This window comes from Rattus norvegicus, chromosome 18 (genome assembly GCF_021556685.1).
Source record: "Rattus norvegicus strain SHRSP/BbbUtx chromosome 18, alternate assembly SHRSP_T2T, whole genome shotgun sequence".
In the NCBI taxonomy this organism is placed as follows: Eukaryota; Metazoa; Chordata; class Mammalia; order Rodentia; family Muridae; genus Rattus; species Rattus norvegicus.
The window spans coordinates 75,763,034-75,785,649 of record NC_141551.1 but is presented as its reverse complement, the minus strand read 5'-3'; the positions used below and the strand labels follow the sequence as shown (position 1 = coordinate 75,785,649).

The 22,616-nt window shown below is 49.3% G+C and overlaps 1 protein-coding gene across 5 annotated transcripts in view; it reads left to right on the top strand.

Moving 5' to 3' along the window:
- Positions 1-22,409, top strand: part of Kcng2 (potassium voltage-gated channel modifier subfamily G member 2) — a 67,612-nt gene extending 45,203 nt beyond the window's left edge. For 4 of the 5 annotated variants that reach the window (XM_087592708.1, NM_001437441.1, XM_087592709.1 and 1 more), the window contains 1 exon segment: positions 20,544-22,409. In XM_087592708.1, the coding sequence (XP_087448834.1) occupies positions 20,544-21,323 (780 nt within the window). In that variant the 3' untranslated portion in view covers positions 21,324-22,409. 5 annotated transcript variants of the gene reach the window in all.
- The last annotated feature ends 207 nt before the right edge of the window (positions 22,410-22,616 follow it).

Below are 22,616 nucleotides of genomic sequence, written 5' to 3'. Positions count from 1 at the left end.
CCTTGACCAATATGGAGTCATTTGGAAGTAGATGTCTTCTGAGAACTTATGTCCAGAGTCGAGGTGACCGTGGCAATGTGTTCTTCTCTTGGGTTTGAAGGTGCTGTTGTTAGTAGGAAGTGCCCAGAGGCCAAGCTTTGGGCTAGGGGGTTATGTTGCCGTATCTGTTTTGAGTGGTTCAGATGTGTGGAGAGATGGTACATAGAGAATTTTATGCCAACAGAGAGCTGCGAGGTTCCTTCTATGCGGTGGTGGCTGCTGTGTTGCCTGGAGACAGAGCTAAGCGCTTGCCTGAGCCCTGGCACACAGCGGGACAGGCTGTGCTTGCCAGCCTGCCCGGGAACAGCCTGTCGCTGCTGAAGGCCCGTGGGGTACAGGGTGCTTTTCAAAAATCCATCATTTCCTTTCATACTGGGCTGTGTGGCTGCACCAGTCAGTGTTTCCTTTGGCTCACGTGATCTAATTTACAGCTCTTGTAATGAGCCATGGATCTCATGCCTGGGATTTCAGCTTTGAATTTACTGAGATCTGCAGCAGACTGGAAATCTGGTGACAAAAGTTTCTGCAGGCAAACACAGAGCTCTGCCACCTTCTGGCAGAGTGAGGGTTCAGCGGTCTCTGGGCCAATCAGTCAGGTTCCCTGAAGACATAAGTGAAAGGACAGGGGATTCACTGTATGGACTCAGTGTACACAGCCTCTAGCCAAGCTATCTGTCTTAGTCAGGGTTTCTATTCCTGCACAAAACATCATGACCAAGAAGCAAGTTGAGGAGGAAAGGGTTTATTCAGCTTACACTTCCACATGGCTGTTCATCACCAAAGGAAGTCAGGACTGGAACTCAAGCAGGTCAGGAAGCAGGAGCTGATGCAGAGGCCATGGAGGGATGTTACTTACTGGCTTGCTTCCCCTGGCTTGCTCAGCGTGCTTTCTTATAGAACCCAGGACCACCAGCCCAGGGATGGCTCCACCCACAATGGGCTGGGACCTCTCCATTGATCACTAATTAAGAAAATGACTTACAGCTGGGTCCCATGGAGGCATTTCCTCAACAGAAGCTTCTTTCTCTGTGATAACTCCAGCTTGTGTCAAGGTGACACACAAAACCAGCCAGTACACTATCTTAGACCTGAAGCTTCTGCCTAGATGGCCTAGGCACAGGCTTAGAGTAGGAGAAGCTGAGGTCCTGGCCCCATGGTCCTGTAGGACTCTCCATCAACCAGGAGGGAGGCCTTCTGCACCATTCATGCTTCCGTATGACGGGATATGGCTAGTCAGAGTAGAGGAATATCTGTGGTTTTATCTAGACACTCTCACAGCCACATCTGGAATTACATCTGACCAACCCGGGGCCACCCCAGAATCCATCCATACACACAGAGCTCCCTAGCACGTGAGTTCTGGCTTTTGCCCCATTTCCACCCTAGTGCCTATGGCTGGAGGTTCTCCGTTCACTGATACCTCAGGAGAGACCTGACAGATGGCAAACTGCACTTCCAGCACAGACACACCATGCATTTGTTGTCCTTGCCTCTGACACAGACACACCATGCATTTGTTGTCCTTGCCTCTGGGACCATCTCTGCTTTCATGGGGTGTGAAGTCTGAAGCTTGAGGAGGCTCATCTCAGAACCTCAGGGCAGAGCTGAGGTGGGGGCTCTTGATAAAGAAGAGGTTGCAGAAGAACTACGGGGGACCCTCAGTGCTGGGCCCCCCATCCACATTGGAATCAAAATGGCTGGTGTGTGTGTGTGTGTGTGTGTGTGTGTGTTGATATATGTTATATCAACATCAAGGCTCCTTCCATCATCCCAGCATTGCCACCAGCATGGTTTCTATGTCCTCAAGAAGCTCTAAGGCTGCTCATTCCACATAACAAGGGCAAAAGGATGTAGAACAGATGGCTTTGGGTGTGACTAGAGTCAAGCAGCTGCTTGACATCTGCAGAGCACTACTAGTACATAGGGGCCGGGTGGAATTGTCATAACCAGGTAGCTATGAACCTGGGAAAAGAAAGCCTCAGTTGCTCTTTGCTGAGAGGAGAGGCATAACCTGGTCAGTAGCCTTTATCTTTGGTGACAGTGACAGACCATTGCCCAGAGCCTCTCTGGTGAACTAGGGAGTGTCACCAAGTCCTGTCACAGCCCGGAACTTAGGGGGTAAAGACTGCCTTGCTGAGGCCAGACCACTGCAGGACCACTATGCAGTTAGGTCAGTAAGTCCTAGGTCCCATGTGCCTTGTCTAGCCAGTAGTGTGCTCAATTAGTTTACCTGCCCACTTGCCGATCTGTCTTTCAGCAAACATTACAAAGTGAGTCAGCACAGGGTTGAGCTGCAGTCAGGGGTCTGAGTCAGGTCTGTTTGCATTTCTCTTTTTCCTTACTCGGATTGCCAGGACTGTGACACTCACCTGGTGTGTGGCCTTGTGCCATATACAGTGCGGCTGCTATCCCTGTTACAGCCAGCCCCACTGCTCAGTTGATGTGGGAGCCCATGGCCAAGATGGCTCCCTATTTCTGTATGAGGCACTGTGGGAGCTTCTAGAAGCATGGGGATGGGGTGACCTGGTCACTTTGGAGGACACTGGCTAAAGATAAAATGAGGGCATTTGTCTTCCTCAGCTCTTCATACAAATGTGGCAGAGAAAGTCTAGATGTGTGTTTTCGATTTTTGCCTTCGTTTGAAAAACATTATTTTAAAGGTATACCTTAATGCCCAGAAGAGACATAGCAAGGCCAGGACTCTTCCCTCCAATATCTATCCTGGGCCTTTCATCTCTCTCCTGCCACCATAAGAGGATAATTGTTATTAATTGTGAGTATGTGTGCATGTGTGTGCACACATGTGGAAGCCAGAAGTATTGGACCTCCTAGAGCTGTAGTTACAGACAGTTATGAGCTGCCTGGTGTGGATGTTAGGATCGATCCGGGGTCTTCTGAAGGAGCATCAAAAGCTCCTACCCACTGAGCCATCTCTTCAACCCCTAAATACCTATTCTGACTTTGGGGACCTTTAAACATTTATTTCTCCTCTAGGGCTCAATTCCTTCATGAGGCAAATGCAGGTCCTGCAAAGAGATGAGACTCAATGGTTCACGAGAATTAGGGGACTCAAGTTATCCTGTTGCCCACAAGAATACGAACGTACCTGGAAGGGCCATGGTAGCACCGTAAGAGGGGATTTATGTGGTACTGGTGGGGCCCAGTCCCATGAAGCGGGTAACCTCCTCTGACTGACACCAGAAGGTTCTGGCAAGTGCCCAGGATTGCTGGTGTGCAGACACAGCAGTCCTGGATGACAATGGCTCATCAACCCTGGTGGCAGGGTTGGCTCGCAAACACCAGCGGTCTGCCCTAGTGGCCCGTTTTCTCTTAACCATCTGTGGGTAGCAGTCATTCTGCCCCACTGACCTCTGCATTGGCCAGTGAGTGAAACTGCTAAAGACTCACGGGGACTGAGGGAAATCGAAGGCTTTTCCACATGTGTACAATTTCATGGCCTCCCAGCACTTCCCTAAATAGGATTGAATTACTTTGACAGATAAGATGTATTTTCTTGAAGGGAACTCGGTTCATCTCAAGCATGAATTCCTCAGGCACTACTCAGCTGGGTGAACACTTTGAGAAGCTGGACTGAGGTGACTTTTTTTTCTTTTTTGACTCCAGCTAAGCTTGAAATATTGAAGTGTGGCACAAAGGGGGGAAGTTGTCAAAATTCATCAAGTTAGCCACAGCCAGCTTACATCATTTTACCAAAACTGTTCCCCTGTGAGGCTCTCCATGGAAAGTTCTGCTGTGGTCCACATCGAGGACCCGGGCAAACCTGTGTCTTCCGTCCCCTGTCTGCTAGGAGAAACCTGTCCTGCCAGACACCATTCTGAAAAAGTACTTTCTTTCTTACAATGGACTTGGATGTCTTAAAAGGTAAGGCTGCCCCCTCTGTGGGTGCAGAGCCTCACATCCTGATGTCTGCCGCAAGCATTTGTTATCCTTTGGGCCATTGCAAAATACAGAGCTGTTCCCAGAACAGCAGAGGATTTAACCAGAGGCCCAACCGAGCCAATAGGCTTCTGTTTGCCACCTTCCTCCCAACAACCCCCTTTTCTGCCAGAATGGTGACCCATACCACAGCCGGGCAGCCAGCTTGCCTCCCAGCATCATGACCAGAGCCCTCTTTGATCATCCCTGCGCCTGTCTGCACAGCCTTGGGGGAATGCAGGGCTAAGTGTTCCCTAGCTCTTTGTTGTCGTAACTTATTCTGGGATGACCATTCTTGTCCACATATGCTTTGAGGAAGTCCATCGTGTGGTGCGTTACCCATCTCAGTGGGCCTCCTGCTGGCTCAACAGTCTGTTCCTCAGAGGTCAGGCCAGTGACCTTGGGACTCTTCATCCATATGTCCATCCAATGTTGTGGGGGCCAAACCAGTCAAAGGACCTGTGATGGTTTGTATATTCTCGGCCCAGGGAGTGGCATTATTAGAAGGTGTGGCCTTGTTGGAGTAGGTGTGACACTGTGGGCGTGGGCTTTAAGACACTCATCCTAGCTGCCTGGAAGACAGTCTTCTCCTAGTAGCCTTCAGATGAAGATGTAGAATTCTCAGCTTCTCCTGCACCATGCCTGCCTGGATGATAATGGACTTAACCTCTGAACCTGTAAGCCTGCTCCAATTAGATGTTGTCCTTATAAGAGTTGCCTTGGTCATGGTGTCTCTTCACAAAGTAAAACCCTAACTAAGACAGGACCCTTCTCCAAATTCACCCACCTGTTTCAAACACTACCTCATAGCTGTTTAAGTCTCCTTGGTCACTAGGTGATTGGCGTGCTTTTATGTTTTGTTTTGTTTTTTATCAGATATTTTCTTTATCTACATTTCAAATATTATCCCCCTTCCCAGTTTCCCCTTCAGAATCTCCCTATCCCATCCTCCCACCCCTGCTTCTATGAGGGTGCTCTCTCACCCACCCACTTCCTCCCACCTCCCTGCCCTGGCATTCCCCTACACTGGGGCATCAAGCCTTCACAGGACCAAGGGCCTCTCTTCCCATTGATGCCCAGCAAGGCCATCCTCTGCTACATATGTGGCTGGAGCCCTGGGTCCCTCCCTATGTACTCTTTGGTTGGTGGTTTAGTCCCTGGGAGCTATAGGGTGTCTGGTTGGTTGATATTATTGTTCTTCCTATGGGGTTGCAAACCCCTTCGGCTACCTCAGTCATTCCCCTAACTTCTCCATTGGGGACCCAGTGCTCAGTCCGATGGTTGGCTTCAAGCATCCTCATCTGTATTTGCCAGGCTCTGGTAAAGGCAGAGGAAGATCAACAATGCTTTTACGTGTATATCTGTTCCACTGAAGACTGCTGTCCTTGGGCGCTTGGTTGTCTTTGAACTTACATGCACACTGCAGTATTTTCCCATTGATCCCATGTGCGTGTCCACCTTGCTTCCCCTGTCACTGAGACCCCGACTTCAGCACGAAAAACCAACTGAGTTCAGTAAACACCCAAGACAGTGCTTTGCCTGTGTGCCCTTTTAAGCCAGGGGTGGGCCAACAGGGCCCTGGATGCTGCTGCCCTCCTGCATACAATCCTGCAGAAGAAGCTCACCGTCTTGTTTGCCTCAGATCCACAGTGAGCCTGACCCTCGGTGGATGTCTGTTGAATCAGCGCTTTGTAACTCGGGGAGAAGTGCTGAGTGGGCTCCTGCCTCCCACGGAAGCTGAAAGGGGCTCTCGGCCCTGCGCTGCTGTTCAGCACACTGAGGGAGGAAACCAGAAGCAACTTAATTACACCTCGTAGGGGCATTTCCTAAAACTCAGCATTGTTTCTAATTAGTCCTAGTAGGCTGCTATAAATACCCTCTTCACTTAACACGGTGAGGTAAAATATGATGGCTAGATAAATACAATGTTGCTTGTTCTCCTACCACTCTGCTTGTGCAGGCACCTGATTCAGGATAAGCACTGACTGTGAGTCGATGTTGGAGGCAGGTCCTTCCGTTGTTGGGATGAGCCCCGTGCAGGAAGTGCTGTTTTCTCAGATCCCCTCATCTCTAGTTTCTGATTCCTGGGGCAGTGATTGCCTTCCAGAGACCCGCCTGTTGCCAACAGGCACAGGCTTCCTTCTCGCAGGAAGTAACCACCTTCTCTATGGCTTTTACTGTGAATCCAAGACAACTAGCGGCAGCGTACTCGAAGCGAGTGAATTTGTCAAGGTGGCTGGCTATAAAATAAACAGAACAATTCAGTTGCTTCTCTGCATATCAGAGTGGCTTTTTTAAAAAAGTGGGAAAACTGTAAGTATTAGGATAAAAACGTGAAGTGCCTAGGGATATACTTAGCAAGAAGGGCTCAGTGTTAAGAGAAGCCAGCACGAGGCTGGGTGAGGCATAGAAAGAGCAGGTGGGGGCAGCATGTCCTGTGCTTGGATGGGGGGAGGGCCTCCATCCCCACCCCCCAATCATATACACGATACTGTCGGTCACGAGCCCAGTGAGTGTTCTTGGATGGTCTACAGGATGTTCTTAAGAACCTAGAGAAACACATGTGTAGGCTCTGATTTTCCAAAACCTGCTTTTAATAGGGATTCTTAAATGTTTTAACCTCCCTTCTAGTCTGCCACCCACCAATGGTAGTGGAAAAGAAAGGTTATTAGGATATGGGGTAGGTGGACCTGTTTAGAAATAGTTCTTTGGAGCAAATCCAGTCTGCGTTGTCAGGATCTCAGTAGTTCACTTCACACAAATCAGCAGCAGCTCTTTCCATCACAAACACCAGTCACGAGTCTCGAATCAGCAGGTCCATCCAGAAGCTGCGAGGCTCTGCTGTATGCTGTTTGGAAGTAGTTTCTTGAGGCGATTTCAATCTCCAATGGTAAGGGGGCTGGTAAGACGGCTCAGCGGTTAAGAGCACTGACTGATCTTCCAGAGGTCATGAGTTCAATTCCCAGCAATCACATGGTGGCTCACAACCATCTGTAGTGGGATCTGACACCCTCTTCTGGTGTGTCTGAAGACAACCACAGTGTATTCAGATATATAAAAATAGATCATTCTTTTCTATTTTTTTTATTTTTTTGTTTTATATATGTGAGTACACTGTCGCTGTCTCCAGACACACCAGAAGAGGGTATCAGACCCCATTACAGGTGGTTGTGAGCCACCATGTGGTTGCTGGGATTTGAACTCAGGACCTCTGGAAGAGCAGTCAGTGCTCTTAACCACTGAGCCATCTCTCCAGCCTGATAATTCTTTTTTAAAGAAGAACCTCCAATTGTCAGGATATCAGCAGTGCAGTTCAGTAGTGTCAAGATAGCAAACATGAGTCAGCAGTGGTGGCATGATCCAGCAGAAACAGCCAGGCCTCCACCGAATCAGCATGAGTCAGCAGGAGCGACCAGGACTAGCAGGGATGCCAGGAGAAGTTCTCTGCCACGCCTGAGTCCGAGGAAGTGGCAGTAACACCACCAGAAGTTTTTTGGTGTGTTCTTTCAGCCAAAAATGGCCAGTAAGGAATGGCAAGGAGTACCAATACCATCCAGCATTGTCCACCATCACCGTTGGGCTATATTTATATTCCTTCTTAACATCATACGTCTTTTCATGTGTTTGCTTTAGCAAAACATCCTTTCACCTGTGTCTGCTTCAGGAAAACACCCTTTCACATGTCTACTTTAACAGGACATCCTTTCAGTCTTGTGCCCCAGCAAAACACCCTTTGCCATTACTGACTGTCCAAAGAAAGCAGAACTCTCCTCTCCACACGTGTGTTCAGCTAGCTGCGAGGGGTAGAGAATATGGAAGTCAGCTGAGCAGGAGGCTGGGTCCTCTTTGATGTCTAACAGCTTTCCAGACTTGGAGTATGTGAATGGCGATGCACGCTTACTAGTGGCTGCGGCTGGCATGCAGCAGAAGTCAGCTGTGCCCATGCGGCGTCTCTGACTCTTACGAACCTAGCACATCTTTGGTCTCACCTTTCAGGTAGCTAGCCAGTAAGGTCTCCTGGCTATGCAGAACGTGGGTTTCCCACAGCCTTGATGGGGGGACAGGCATATCTAACACCAACACTGATATAAGTAGGAAGACGGGGTTGGGGGAGGCTCTGTGGGGACACCATCTTGGTATTTCACACTTTATCAAAAATAGGAACGTAGCGTAAATAAAATTAAACAATTATATATTTAGTGACAGGTCTTAGAAGTACTATATGCGAAATTAAATATGTTCTTGGTAAGACACACACTGCCGTAAGTAAAATTAAGCAAACATATAGTTAGTAACGGCAGCACGCTCACCCTGGCAATTTGAAGATGATCGCACAGAAATAGAACAAATCTGTGTGACAACTTAGTGTATAAGATGAAGCCTTCCCTCATCTATGAGTGGTTGTCTTAGATGTTACCTGAAAGTATCTATTTAAATAAATTCTAAATATGTAGGAGATCGTTGGGGGGGGGGGCAAAACTAAAGCCCATGTACTTAGCAAACAAAAATATAAGTAAATATACATGGGTATAGGGAAAATCATTTTAGCCTCCAAAAGAAAAAAAAAAGCCAGAAACTATAAAGGTAATAAAATTACAATTGTGTGGCAAGAGGCTCATAATCAGCATACAGAAGTTCAAATGCACTCATAAGAAACTACTACCTCGGGGAGGGGGAGACTATGCCTGTGAGCCAGCCGTGAAGGTTAGCAATGCTGGGAACCGCAGCAGACGTTCTCTGTGGCAAAAAGAAGAGCCCGTCCCATCAGTGATGGAGAGGGTCCTGCTTTGGGGCTGGCAGAAACTCGAATACTTGTGCACATCAGTGTGTGTGAGGCCTTAAGGAACGCACCTCTCACAGTGAGTGAGTGCAGAAGAGGGGTCACCACGGGTGAGCCTGTCCAGTGAGCCTCTAGTAGGAAGACTGGGGATCTATCTAGCTCAGTGTGCAGAGTGTTGTCAAGCTCTGGATTCAATAAAAACAGGAAGCCGAGTTCTGGGAACTCTGCCTGAGAAGCCGCAGGCTTTGTGTGCCTAGAATGTCCCCCGAGCATGGTTTGTAGCAGGTAAAATTTTACTGAGAGGTAGTTTCCAGTAACAGCAGTTGGGTTCATTCAAACCAACCCACCTGCCTCTCGGGCAGGCTAAACCAGGCACAGAGCAGCAAGTCCCTCCTTGTCCTCAAATAGATCTGCAGCTGTGGGGTACGGCCTTCAGGAAAGAGCTAAAATTAACAGCTCAATGAGGAAAAATGGCCGTGCATTCTGTGCCATTGTTGAACCAAATGGTACAAGATCTGGGACTCTCCACGTCCTGGCTGTCCATGTCCTGGCTTTCCATGTCCTGCTGGTTTCATCTGTGCCTAGAACCTCAGTGCACTGCTCAAAGCTGGGTGAAAGCAAGCTCATGAGGCCCAGGGGCGCAGCGGAGCCCACATCTGCAGGAAGCACACAGGCGGGTTTAGTGTGCCACCTCACCATGCTATTAGCCCCCAACCTCATGTCCTTGCCTACTAGGAATCTCTCTCAGAAGAAACCAGCAACCCTTGGAGTCAGGGCCCTTGAAGAATTTGTTTCTGTAGCATAACACACACTAGGCAGCCAAGTGTTGGCAGGAGAGTGGGGTTGACAAGCCTGCTTCAGCCCAGACCATTCAAAACGAGCAACTTATTTCTGCTTAAATGGCGGCAGTGATGTCTTTGAACAAGTGGGTCTCCTAGGCAGATCTGATCTTCCTCTGCTTGGACCACCAAATCTGACTTATGAGAGAGCGCTCTTTCTGGAGATAATTAGGAAGAATAAGCCTCAAAGGAGTTGGTGAAACGAGTTAGCAAACGTCTCGTTCTGGGTCTTCCAAGAGAGAAGGTGAGATCAGCACGGTCATTAACCAAGAACTGGTTCTGCTGAGGGCTCAGCCTTCTCAGCGTTTCCTATGGCTAACACCACTAAGACCGCTAACTGCAGAAAGATGGGAAACCTGCGGATGGTTCTAGCTAGCTACCTAAAACAGATGGCCTGACCGTCCGATGAAGAGCAGGTAGCCCATAAGCTGTAGTCAGAGGCACGGAAACAATTTAATCACCTACCAAGTAGTCTTTCAGACAACACCAAGGAAGACAGACTTAAGACACACCTGCCTTCCTATGCCTCCTCCTGTCTCCTTGTCTGCTGGCTGTGTTTAATTTACAGAGAGTGAAATATACAGTAGTTGCCAGGTTCCTTGGCAAGGTACTGTCACTAATTTTTAATATCACACACACACACACACACACACACACACACACACACACACACTCGGAAAAAAGTGAGCCTGTGTGGCAAAGTGTGGCACATCTACCCCCTACTGATTGACATCTCGTTACCATGGGGACTGGACACACCCACCCCTGCTGATTGACATTTCATTACCATGGGAACTGGACACACGCACCCCTGCTGATTGATAGCTCACCCCAGTGGGAACTGAACTTATTCTTTTAGTCCAACTAGACCAGTGCCAGCAGGGGCCCTGTGTCTGTAGACCTTGCTTTTTGAGTGCGTGGTTTTCCGAAGTGAGCCTTTTCTGTTCACTAGCTGTGTAGCAGAAATTATTAAAACCTGACCCCAGGTTTTTACCCCACCTTTGGCTCCATGCTGTTAGAATCTATTTCCCTACCGACAACCCGAATTATTACTTACTGCGTTTCATCTGGGCTGCTCTTAGCTCCAATTGGACAGCCCTCAGGGTCATGCTCTCCTTTCCCTTAACCCATGGCTGCTCCCTTCCTCCTCCTGCACTTTGTTCTCCCTCCTGGTCCCAAGCCCAGGAAATCTAATCCCCACCTGTGTCTTTTCTGCCAAGCTATTGGCTGTTGGCATCTTTATTTACCAATCACAATTAACCGGGAGCAGGGTCACTCAGTGTCTCTCGTGTGTGTGTGTGTGTGTGTGTGTGTGTGTGTGTGTGTGTGTGTGTATGTGTGTGTGTATGTGTGTGTGTGTTTATGTGTATGTGTGTGTGTGTGTGTGTGTGTGTGTGTGACCAGAGAGGTGACCTGACCGTCTTAATTTCTTTCCTTGCTACCTGGATGGGTAAGACATTAGCCACATTCTTCTCTGGTCACCTAGCTGATGGGCCACATACTTGAGTTTTGTTTATTAATGTGAATGTTGAAATTCAACAGCAGAATCAAAGGTTGGAGCCCAGTTGTCATCAGCAACCTTCTGAGTGAGAAGAGCTTTCTGCTCAGAAAGCAAAATGAGAGGAAACACATCTCAGGTGTACAGAGTCTAAAAGACTCTACCCCACCACTGTTCTTTGAATTGCTGCTTCAGCAAAATGGCCAGTGGGAGAGAGTGGTAGGAACCCAGAGCTGAAGGGGAAGCTATAGGTCAGGCCGCTTTATCTCCTGCCACCTTCCCATAAGCCACTAGTCAGGGGATTGCAACAGGAAGAGAGGAAATTCGACTCTATCCTACATAACTTAGTTGAGACTCTGTTGGGGTAGAAATCTCAGCTTGCATCCGGACAAACCACACCAAGCCAACATGGTTCCATGTGCAAAGGTTTAATGAGAGAAGAAGAGTAGAAGAGGAGAGGAGTAGAGGCCAGCCATGAGCACGTGGAGGGGTAAGGGGGGAGGAGGGACAAAGGGGAAGAGGGGAAGAGCAGGGAGCAAGAGAAGAAAGAGCAAGAGAGTGAGGAGGGGGCAAGTAGCCCTCTCTGTAGTGCCAGGCACAGCTGGCTATTGCCACGTAACCGTGGGGGTGGAGCTTAGCTGGCTGTTGCCAGGTAACCGTGGGGGTGGAGCTTAGACAGAACACCAACAGACTACCTCTAAAATAAAGGACTGGGGATGTATCTCAGTGCCCTATGCAAACATCAAGTCCCCAGGACCACTGCAGGGGAGACAGGAGATGGGAGGAGGAACTCCTGCTCTCTGAAGCGCTAACACGCTTAGAAAAGATGTGCCAAGCCTTACAAAAAGCCGAGCCAATTTTATAGCAAAGCCATAAGACCTCAAACCTTCTAAGGAAAAAAAAAAAAAAAAAAACGGAGACCGTTGCCCGCTTAGCCAGGCCAATCTGCATAATTTCTAATGTTTCCATGATGAAGAACTTCAGTCTAGGTAAACAAGAAAGATGGAGTAGGTGCCTCCTGGATGCCTGCCCTCTCCTCCCAGGCTGTGGTATACTAGACAGTCTCTTCGGGGAATTGAAGCAAGACAGCAGGAAGCATGGGATGTGAGACCCAAGAAATGCATCAAAGGCCTAGAGAACAGGAAGTGTGTTCAGACACACCAGAAGAGGGCATCGGGTCCCATTACAGATGGTTGTGAGCCACCATGTGGTCGCTGGGAATTGAACTCAGGGCCTCTGGAAGAGCAGTCGGTGAACCGCTGAGCCATCTCTCCAGCCCCCTTGGAAATTGCTTTTTCAAGTTTCACTGAGCTTGTCAACAGACCTGTCAGAGAGCTAGGAGCCTAGTGAAGGACATACAGGTTTCCTATGTGCCAAAAGTTACAAAGCCGCCAGGTTAGCGCACACAGCTATAATTCTAACACTTGAAAGGTAAAGGCAGAAAGGTTAAGGGTTCAAAGCCAACCTGGGCTATGCAATTAGGTCTAAAAGAAGAAGAAGAAGGAAGACAGCAGACCCAGGAAGGAGAAGGAGGAGGTGGAGGAGGAGGAGCAGAAGCAGAAGCACGCCCCTGATGAGGCGTCCATGACCGCAGTGAAGAGAGATACACACTTGCTGGGAGCTGGGAGGTCAGACGCTATGGGATTCATCTAGCTGGGTGGTAGGGCCTGTGGACCCTTGTTCCAAACCTGGTCCTCGTAAATCCCATCAAGCTGATTATGAAACACTTGTGGGACGACAGTGGAAGCATTTTAAAGAACTGAGTGGAAGATTCACACCTCCTAAGTTCAGGATTTCCTACGAAGCTCCAGTCAGACTTTCTAGCACTGTGAGAGAGGTGAGACCTGCGGTCTCTGCAGTCAACACAGAGAGCAGACATGCGTGCGCAAGGCCACCTGAATCTTTATCTTTTTATTTTATGTGTCTGTCTTGCTTGTGTGTTGTGTGTACAATGCTCGGGGGCAGTCCCTGAGGAAGCCAGAAGAGGGCATCAGATCCCCTGGCACTGGAGTTACAGATGATTGTGAGCCAGCAGGTGGGCACTAGGAATTGAACCTGTGTCCTCAGGAAGAGCTGCAAGTGCTCCTAACCACTGGGACACCCCTCCAGGTTCTTGACTTATATTTTACACAAAAATTCAACTCAAAATGGACGGCAGATATAGACATAAAATATAAAACGTGGGACTTCTGCAGGAAAACCTAGGAACCCGTCTTTGCCTGTCTAGATTTGGAGGCTTCAGATCTTATATCAAAAGCTTTCTAGAGGGGGGAAAAGATTGGTAAATTGCACTTCATCAGAGTTAAACACTTTGCCTATGAAAGACTGCTAAGGGAATGAAAAGGCACAGCTCAGACTGGGAGAAATATTTGCAAATCACAGATCTGACAAAAGCCTCGGCAATTAGACCATAAAGAACTGTACAAACTCAGCTGTGAGGGAACCCAGTTACAAAGGAACCAAAGATCGGAGCAGATCCTCACTAAGAAGACATAAATGATATCACACGAGAAGATCCCGGACGCTGTCCGCTGCTAGGGATATACAAACTAAATGACCATGCGAGACCACACGCTTTATTCATAAAGGCAGAGAAGGGGAGAGAGGATGAGAACACGCATGTAGGCTGGCTGCCATTTGAAAAAAGCAAACAATAGGGAAGAAATCGGAGCACAGGATCCCCAGACGCTCCGTGGAAAGGCAAGCAACATGGCTCTTGGGCTCGTAGGAAGTGGTGCGCTCTGAAAAACATTGTCTAACTCAGCAATCTTCTGTAGAATTTACCCTAAAGAAAAGCAAATGCCCACAGAGATGGACTCACTGGGCTGGAGAGATGGCTCAGGGGTTAAGAGCACTGACTGCTCTTCCAGAGGTCCTGAGTTCAATTCCCAGCAACCACATTGTGGCTCACAATTACAATTACATCTGTAATGGGGATTGGATGCCCTCTTCTTGTGTGTCTGAAGACAGCTACAGTGTACATATATAAATAAAATAAACAAAAATTCTTACAGACATTCCTGCCAGCTTTGTTTGCTCCCATCACAAATGCATATCCACAGGTGGACACAATCATAGAATGGGATCCGTCAGCCCATAGCAAGAAAGCTCAGATGTTGACAGGGTAACACAAGTGAATCACAGACTCCTCGAGCAGGAACGTGGGCGCTGATGCCGCAGTCTGGACGCTAACCACATGCCTATCCGGAGCAGGCGGGGTCATCGGGCCTGGAGGACGGGGCAGCCCTGAGGAATCTGGGTTGGTCGTGATCATTATGACTCTTCCTCATGTACTAGGTTCACAGAACTGCGCTCTGACGTGTGAGGCTCTCCTTGTGCAGGAGTCTTTTTTTTTTAAAGATTTATTTATTTATTATATATAAGTACACTGTAGCTGTCTCCAGACACACCAGAAGAGGGCATCGGATCCCATTACAGATGGTTGTGAGCCACCATGTGGTTGCTGGGATTTGAACTCAGGACCTCTGGAAGAGCAGTCAGTGCTCTAACCGCTGAGCCATCTGTCCAGCCCGTGCAGGAGTCTTTGGACCCATTTCTAACATTCCCTCAGTAGTGTAGACCCCAGACGGAATCTCCAGGTCAAAGTGGATAGTGTTTGACAGCTTTTAAAATATGTCCTTGCACAGTTCCTGTCGTTATGTATTTTGTCCAGCAGCCTAGACCTCACCTGGACTGCCCTAGTCTAAAACCTTAACTTCGGATCCAGCTGACCCGTGTGTGACGGGGAATGGGTAGACGAAAGGAGTAACTCAGAAGTTTCTGATAAACAGGGCAACTGTGTAAAGCCACAGCTCAGACCCAGCAGCCCCAGAGAACCCCTAGTGTGTGGACACAGGACACGCCCAGCAGGTTTGCTTTGCAAGTTGTTTTGTTGGGGGAGGGAACGTTTGTTTGTTTGTTTGTTTTTTGTTTGTCCGTTCGTTTTGGTTTGTTTTGGGTAATTGTGGGTGGTTCCACATGAGGCTTAATTAAAGGTACCAAATTCAAACTCAGTTCAGTGTTCCTTACACACAGAGGAAAAAGTGCCTGAGTAGGCTTTGCTTCCCATGTTCTCACCCGGATCTCTGATTTAACAGGGGCTGCTGACCTTGGTTTCCTTGTCTAAGAAACCCCAGAAGCTGTCACCCGGGGAAGGGCTCGCAGCGCCTTTTCCTGGAGAGGGGGGACCAAATATTCAAACACAGTTAGCATTTCCAGAGTCCAAACAGGCCAATTGGGTAGAGAAAGGAGAGAAGACACCATGTACACATTGCTATCAGGCCCACAGGGGGGATCACACTAGCTAGCTCAGGAGGGCCAGGTAGAGGGAGCGCTCTGGTGTACGGGCTACAACTGTGAGTACCCCACCTCCAGCTGAGTGGCTGAGTGCAGACAAGGTGTGAAATGCTAGTCTGGAGCTGCACCTGCTCTCTGACTCCTCATCTCATTGGCCAGCCCCTAGTGGCCACCAAAGTTAACTCTTCCTCTTTTCTCCTCTACCCCTTCTCTGCGCAAGACCCTGAATCTAACCACCACTTCTTCCTGCTTCCCTTCGTCAGACAAAAAAACTCCTAATTCCTAGAGATCCTTCCTGCTCCCCAAGACCCTCTTCCTAGTCTCTCAAAACCCACTTCCACACCCCCCAGGTTCCCTCCTGTTCCTGGGGACCCTTTTCCTAATCCCCAAATTATCCCTTACTCCTCCAGAACCCTCTTCTTGTTCCCCCCAAGACCTATCTTCTGGTTCCCCAGCATTACCAAGTACTCCAAAGCTTCTCTCTAGTCCCTTAGCATCCTCTGCTGGTCCCCTAAGAGCCCCTCCTGGTCCTCCAAGACCCTCTTCCTGATGTGGATGTGAAAAATATGACCCATATCAGTTCTCAGCCACCCAGACATGGCTGACCGTGCTTACTGGTGTGCACGCAGCTTCGATTCATTTCTAGCTTTGTCTTCAGTGAGAAGCCCCTTCAGTGCTCCTTAGCCCAGTCCCTGACATCCTACCATAGCTCTACTTCTGTCCTGGTCTCCCCTGACCAAAGGAGCTAGCCCCTGAAGGGGACAAGAGGGTCACAGACAGGGCAGGAACAGGGCTGTAGCCTAGTGGAGTCCACTGGTCAAGAGAAATCTAGATTCTGGAATTTCCTTTATGTGTTATGTTTGCTGTGTGAAAGCTGGTCAGTCCTCTTGCTTCTGGGGATACTGAAGTATGGTCAGGCCTAGGGACAGAGTTACCCCTGCTAACTCTGCCTGGACACTGTGCCTGTTTGTTCTGGTGACTCTTGACTGTGGCGGAGACACCATCCAGCCTCCCAACCCTCAGGCCTTCACGGCTTACACGGCTCATAGACACTGATGGTTTGCAGGATAATCAGAATGTGAAGGAGGAAACGTATAAACAAAAGTCAAATAAAATCACACAGTGAGAGGGACGCCCTCCCAGGGGGCAGCTGAGATGAGCTCAGGCTTATTTCTGACCTGGCTTTTTACCAAGTGGGTCAGATATGTCATTCTCATGATGAATCGATGTCCGCCTTCTGGGTTGAAATCTGTCCCAGAAACTGCTCCTTTACACTCACCTCAGGCTTGAAGACGCCACCATCCTAGGCTCTACCTGGTGATTTCTAGCCAGGGAGGTTGAGCTGAATTCCCCAGTGGCAGCATTTGGGTTTTCCTCCAGTGGGGACCATAGTGATCCGTGGGGACTCGGGATATGTTCTGGCCCCTGGCATCATCTCCCCTGCCCCCTGCAACCCCTTCTCGTGGTTTTAAACTCATCAGAGATGCAGTGTTTATTTCCTCCCACTTGTGACTGCTAGCCATGACTACAGAATGACTTTAGGGCTGTGTCGTCAAGGTTAAACTACCCAATTCAGATTCTATGTGCGTGACTTGGGAGAGTTACCCAAGGAACCCAGGGAAGGGGATATGGAGACAAAGACAGACAGGAGACCTTCGTGAACACTCAGTGTCTTACTGAAATCTGAACAGAGTCTCCTTGGACAAGACTGAGGCTAGAGTCCTTCCGGTCATACATGTCTGGAAGTAGAGACACAGGACTCATGGAGCAGCCATCTGTGGGGCCGGGGCCTGGGTGCTTCTAGGGCTTTGGTGCAGCCTCTACCCCTCTCATCGCTGGAATTTGAATACAAAAATGGCATCTCACAGCAGGGTGGTGGCTGATGTGTCGGTCAAGGTGGGGACCCTGGCAGCTCGTCGGTGCAAAAGAGAGTGGATGAAGCAGAGGGCTCTGCACATAGAATCCTTAGATGTGGACGGCCAGTTACGTGTGGCACACTAGAATTTGCAGAATGGGGCAGAGATGTCTACATCCCTTTCAGACTAGGGATCTATCAGAGTCGCAGCCCACACACACACACACACACACGACGGTCTGCACATCCCTGAACGGTCCACCTACCCATATCCCTCTGTGTCCATTGTTGGTTGGACGAGTCATTGCCAAGCCAAGACCTGATGACCACTGGGCCTCAGACCCTTTCTGAGTAAAGGACTCACTAGAGACAAAGGCTGCAGGGCCTTAACACTCTGTCCACTGGGCCTCAGACACAAAGCTCCTATCTCTGGATACTCAGATGGATCTAGAGGCTCCTTGAAATTAAAAGGGCACAGGGTCATGCAAGGACCACCGTGCATACTCCCTCCACAGTGGAGGTGACCTGGTGACAGATTCCATCACACTGAGTCAAATACCCTGAACAAGGATTGGCCTGTGAGGTGGGCAGTTTTGTGGGGGATGGGGAATCATCAGGCAAGACGTTGAGGTTGTACATGACCAGCTAGCTCTGCCCCAAATCCCAGCAAGATGACTGTCTTCTATGCTGTCAGACAGATGCAGCCATAAGCCCCAGAATATATCCCAACGGTGGGAAGACCATCACAACCTCAGCCTGCCGATATGCCTTTATTTTCTGTAGCCCAGCTAGCTGCAATCTCATGGGTTTTCTTAGAGATTACGTATTTTCAGAGAAAGTATTCTACATATATAATTCACATACCATACCTGTAACATGTCTGTAGTATCCTCCTATTCCAGTATTTTCATCAGTAATTCCACCATCACAGAGAAATGTCATGTACCCCCCAAACCATGCCTCTGTTACCCCAACCCCTGGCACCCACTAATCCACTTTCCTGTAGACTTCCCTAGGTTGAACTTTGATAAGAATTAAGTATCAAAAATGTCTTCTGTGCCTGGCTTCTCTAACATCACGTGTTCGGGGTCTGCTTACCCGGGTGTCAGCTGATGACTAAATATTCCATCATGTGAACTGACTACATTTTGTTTGTCCTTCGTCCATAGACGTACATTTTGGATTACTTTGCCTCCCGATGTAAAGTCATGTACAAGTTCTATGGAGACACGTTTTTCTCCAGCAGAGGCCCATGCACAGCACCGTGGAGTCTGGTGGTGACTGTACTTATTTGAGGGGCTGCCAGAATGTTCTCTAGAGTGACTGGACTATCTTGTATTCCCATCAGCAGTGTGTGAGAGTTCAAGTTTCTCCATATTCTCAGTTGTCACCGTCAGACTCCTTGACTGTATCATACTGTGTGGCATTTCCTTCAGAAATAAAGGCATCAAATATCTTGGTGTGTGTGTGTGTGTGTGTGTGTGTGTGTGTGTGTGTGCGCGTGCCCTCATGTGTGTATATGTGTGTGGGTGTGTATATGTGTTTGCAAGTGTGTGAGTATATGTGTGTGTATGTGTATATGTGTGTGGGTGTGTATGTGTTTACAAGTGTGTATGTGTATATGTGTGTGGGTGTGTATGTGTTTACAAGTGTGTATGTGTATATGTGTGTATGTGTGTATGTGTGTGAGAATGTATGTGTGTATGTATATGTGTATGTATATGTATGTGTGTATGTTTGTGTATATATGTGTGTGAGAGTCTATGTGTGTGAGAGAGCTATCTGTATGCTTTCATGGTACTGTGAATGGGATTTTTACTTTCATATTATTTATTGCAAGTTTATATAGAGATAAAATTGACTTCTGTGTATCCATTCTTCAATATTACTGAATTAGTTTTTCAGCTTTAATGTGTTGTTTTAGTGGATTCTTAGGGCTTTTCTGTATACAAAGTCATTTTACCTGTGAACATAGGGTTATTCCTTCATTTCTAAACTTCATTTCTGTCCTGGCTTGAACATTTAGAACTCCTTGGGTAGGAGTAACAAGACCTGATTGTCTGATCTTACCTTTTCATGATGTTTGTATTGTGAATGAGATTGATCAGCTTCGGGTGCTAAGTCAGCCTTGTTTCCCTAACAAAAACATTTCTCTACCTTTCTTTTTTTTTTTTTTTTTTTTTTTTTTTTTGTTATTTCATGTATCTATTAGGAGGGCAGTGCCTGCCCTGGCCCACATGTGGTGTTAACTTGCAGAAATGGGATCTCTCCTTCCACCATGCACCTCCTAGGAATCAAACTCGGGATTTAAGTCTTGATGGGTAGTGTGTGTTCGGGCTGAGCCATCTCAGAGCCCCTCCACCATGGTTTCCAAGTCTTCCGTCTGCTGCTGGCTTCTTTTATTACTTTAAACTTTATTGATGGTCCCCAGGAGCTGAGTCTCCTCATCTCCCAACGCCAGGGGTTAGAGGGAAGACCTGAGACCCTGTTTTTCTTACGTTTCTGTAGTTTTCTGAAGATGACACTGTCTGGGTTCTGTTTTGCTCAGAAGTGTCTCCCTCCCTCTTGTTTCGTCGTGGTTGGTGTTCTCGATGTAGAACGCTATGTGGGGCAGTCTGGACCACTGCTTGTTCTGTGGGCTCACTGCAATTTAACCTCCCGGCCACGGACTTGTGTCTCCAGACTGCAGACTCTTTTCTTCCCGAGTCCCTTCCCGTTTTACTCTTCTAGAATCCGTCCATTGCATCCAAATTAGCCAAGTTGCAGGCACACCACACACATCGCAGTGTGGCGTATAGCCTTCTCCTTGCTGTTGGCGGTAGCCGTGCCCCCGCGTGCATTTCCTGTCCTAGTTGTATGAAATGCATTGATTTTGGTCTTTTTAAGAATCGGGGCTTCAGGTCTGCCCTCTGTTCAGGTGTTCCTGCTCTAATCTTTCTGTGCACGGGGACTCTTTTTCCTCTCCTTTCCCCAGCTGTCTAAGAGTGGGAAGTTAGGTTACTCATCCAGAACGTTTTGTAGGCATCTCTCACCCATCAAGTCAGAGGTGGTTAGTGGTCCCAGGTTTTAAATGCCTTTCCTGGGTCAGCCTGCTTATCAGCTCACATATAGAAACGGTGTCAAATAAATCTTCAAAAGATTTGGGGCAGATTTGGGCCTTTTCAGCCAATGTCGTCTTTACCCTTTCCCGGTTCCCAGATGTCCCTGCTGCGTGTCTGTGTGACATCCTGCTTCCCTTCCTGACTTCCTCGTGCCCACCGCCCCGCCGGTCCGCCAACCCGATGTTCCTTTCCTCCCTAGGGCGAGTGCTCCACCAAGTGCCGCAACCTCTTCGTGTTGGAGACAGTGTGCGTGGCCTGGTTCTCCTTCGAGTTCCTGCTGCGCTCCCTGCAAGCCGAGAGCAAGTGCGCCTTCCTCCGTACGCCTCTTGCCATCATCGACATCCTGGCCATCCTGCCCTTCTACGTGTCGCTGCTCGCGGGACTGGCCGCAGGGCCCACGGGCAGCAAGATGCTGGAACGCGCGGGGCTGGTACTGCGGCTACTGCGGGCGCTGCGCGTGCTCTACGTGATGCGCCTGGCGCGCCACTCGCTGGGGCTACGCTCGCTTGGCCTCACCGTGCGCCGCTGCGCGCGCGAGTTCGGACTGCTGCTGCTCTTCCTCTGCGTGGCCATGGCGCTCTTCGCGCCGCTCGTGCACCTGGCTGAGCGCGAGCTGGGCGCTCACCGCGACTTCTCCAGCGTCCCCGCCAGCTACTGGTGGGCAGTCATCTCCATGACCACCGTGGGCTATGGAGACATGGTGCCACGCAGCCTTCCGGGCCAGGTGGTGGCGCTGAGCAGCATCCTCAGCGGCATCCTGCTCATGGCCTTCCCTGTCACCTCCATCTTCCACACCTTCTCGCGCTCCTACTCGGAGCTCAAGGAGCAGCAGCAACGCGCGGCCAGCCCTGAACCGGTCCTGCGGGAGGACAGCACACGCGACGACAGCACGCGTTCGGCCAGCGCCACCGAGGACAGCTCCCAGGACCCGGAGACCGCAGGTGCCGCAGGGAGCTTGCCAGGCCCGGTGGGACCCTGAGCTGTACTGAGAACTTCAGAGTCAAAGCCTCAGAGGACACCAAGCGCTGGCTGACCCAGGAGTCGCAAACTTGGCCTGGCATGTCGTCGTTGCAGCTGCCTTGGCTCCCCCAAGCAACCCCGAGCTTCGCGTAGCCTGGAGGAGATCGCAACCTGGTCTTTCTTTTTCCTTTTATTTTTCCCTCCAGTTTTAAATTTTCTATGGTTAATTAAAAATTGAGTCCCAGAAATTCCAAGTCTTAAGCAAATGTCAGCTACCCTGGACTAAAGTTTTGCCCTTCTGTGCTCTTAATCTAGGGCAGCCCCAGGGAACAGAAGATGGCATTTACCTGGTGACCCTTAGTGGCCAATACCCCATCAAAAAGAGGGCATCAGCTGACATCTGTCACTGCCAGTGTCCACATCACCTGCCAAGTGTTGGGTAGTTGACAGGACACTTAGCCCCCTAGTTCTGCCTATCCACCCTTTGCAGGGGGGGGAAGAAATCTCAGAGTTGACCTCTGTTCCCCCAAACCATCTCAATCAGAAGATAAGACCCCTGCTCGCTTGCATAGTGGCCTTTTAACCCTTCCCCTGCCCTCCTCCCTGGTCTGCAGGAATGTTGCCTGTCTTCGGGGGGATACTGGTGTCTCTTCTGGTGGGACATTTCCCTCAGATGCGGCTCAAGTGAAAACCTTGAACAAGGGTAGTGGGCTAAGGAGGCAGTTCAGGGAGAAGTCAGCGAGGGCACAGCCAGGAGGGGGCATGGCCTTCCTCTACTCCATGGAGGCTGTTGCTTTGCCCTGTTTCAACAAGCCTCGGGCGGTGGCCTAAGCCCAAGATTCTGGCACTTGGGAAGTAGGCACAGGAAGATCGGAAGTTCGGTGAGCACCCAACATAGTCACAGACGCTCTGTCGGAAGTAAGGTCTTCGGTCTGCAGTCCATCATCACTGCCTGCCACACAGTAGCTTTCAGCAAGGCCCCTATGGGAGCTCAGGACAGGCCCATTTGGGGCTCTTACACCACAGGCTTTGCAAGAAATCTACTGCAACCAAATAAAAAAAAATTGCCAGCCCCTCCTCATGGCAGTAGGCTGAGTTCCTCTCACTTGGGTATCATTTATGTTTCTGTGGGGTCCATGCTGTGCCTGGGGCTCCTAGAGCCTGGAAGGGGTTTACCTGTGATTTGGGAAGTTGGGAAATACACTGGAAGAATAGAGATCCCCCTCATGCCGCCAACCCCTCTTTGCTAGTATCCTTGCCCCGACAGTTGCAGTAAGCCCAGCATCCCATGGTCCTCACTCCGAGGGCAGTT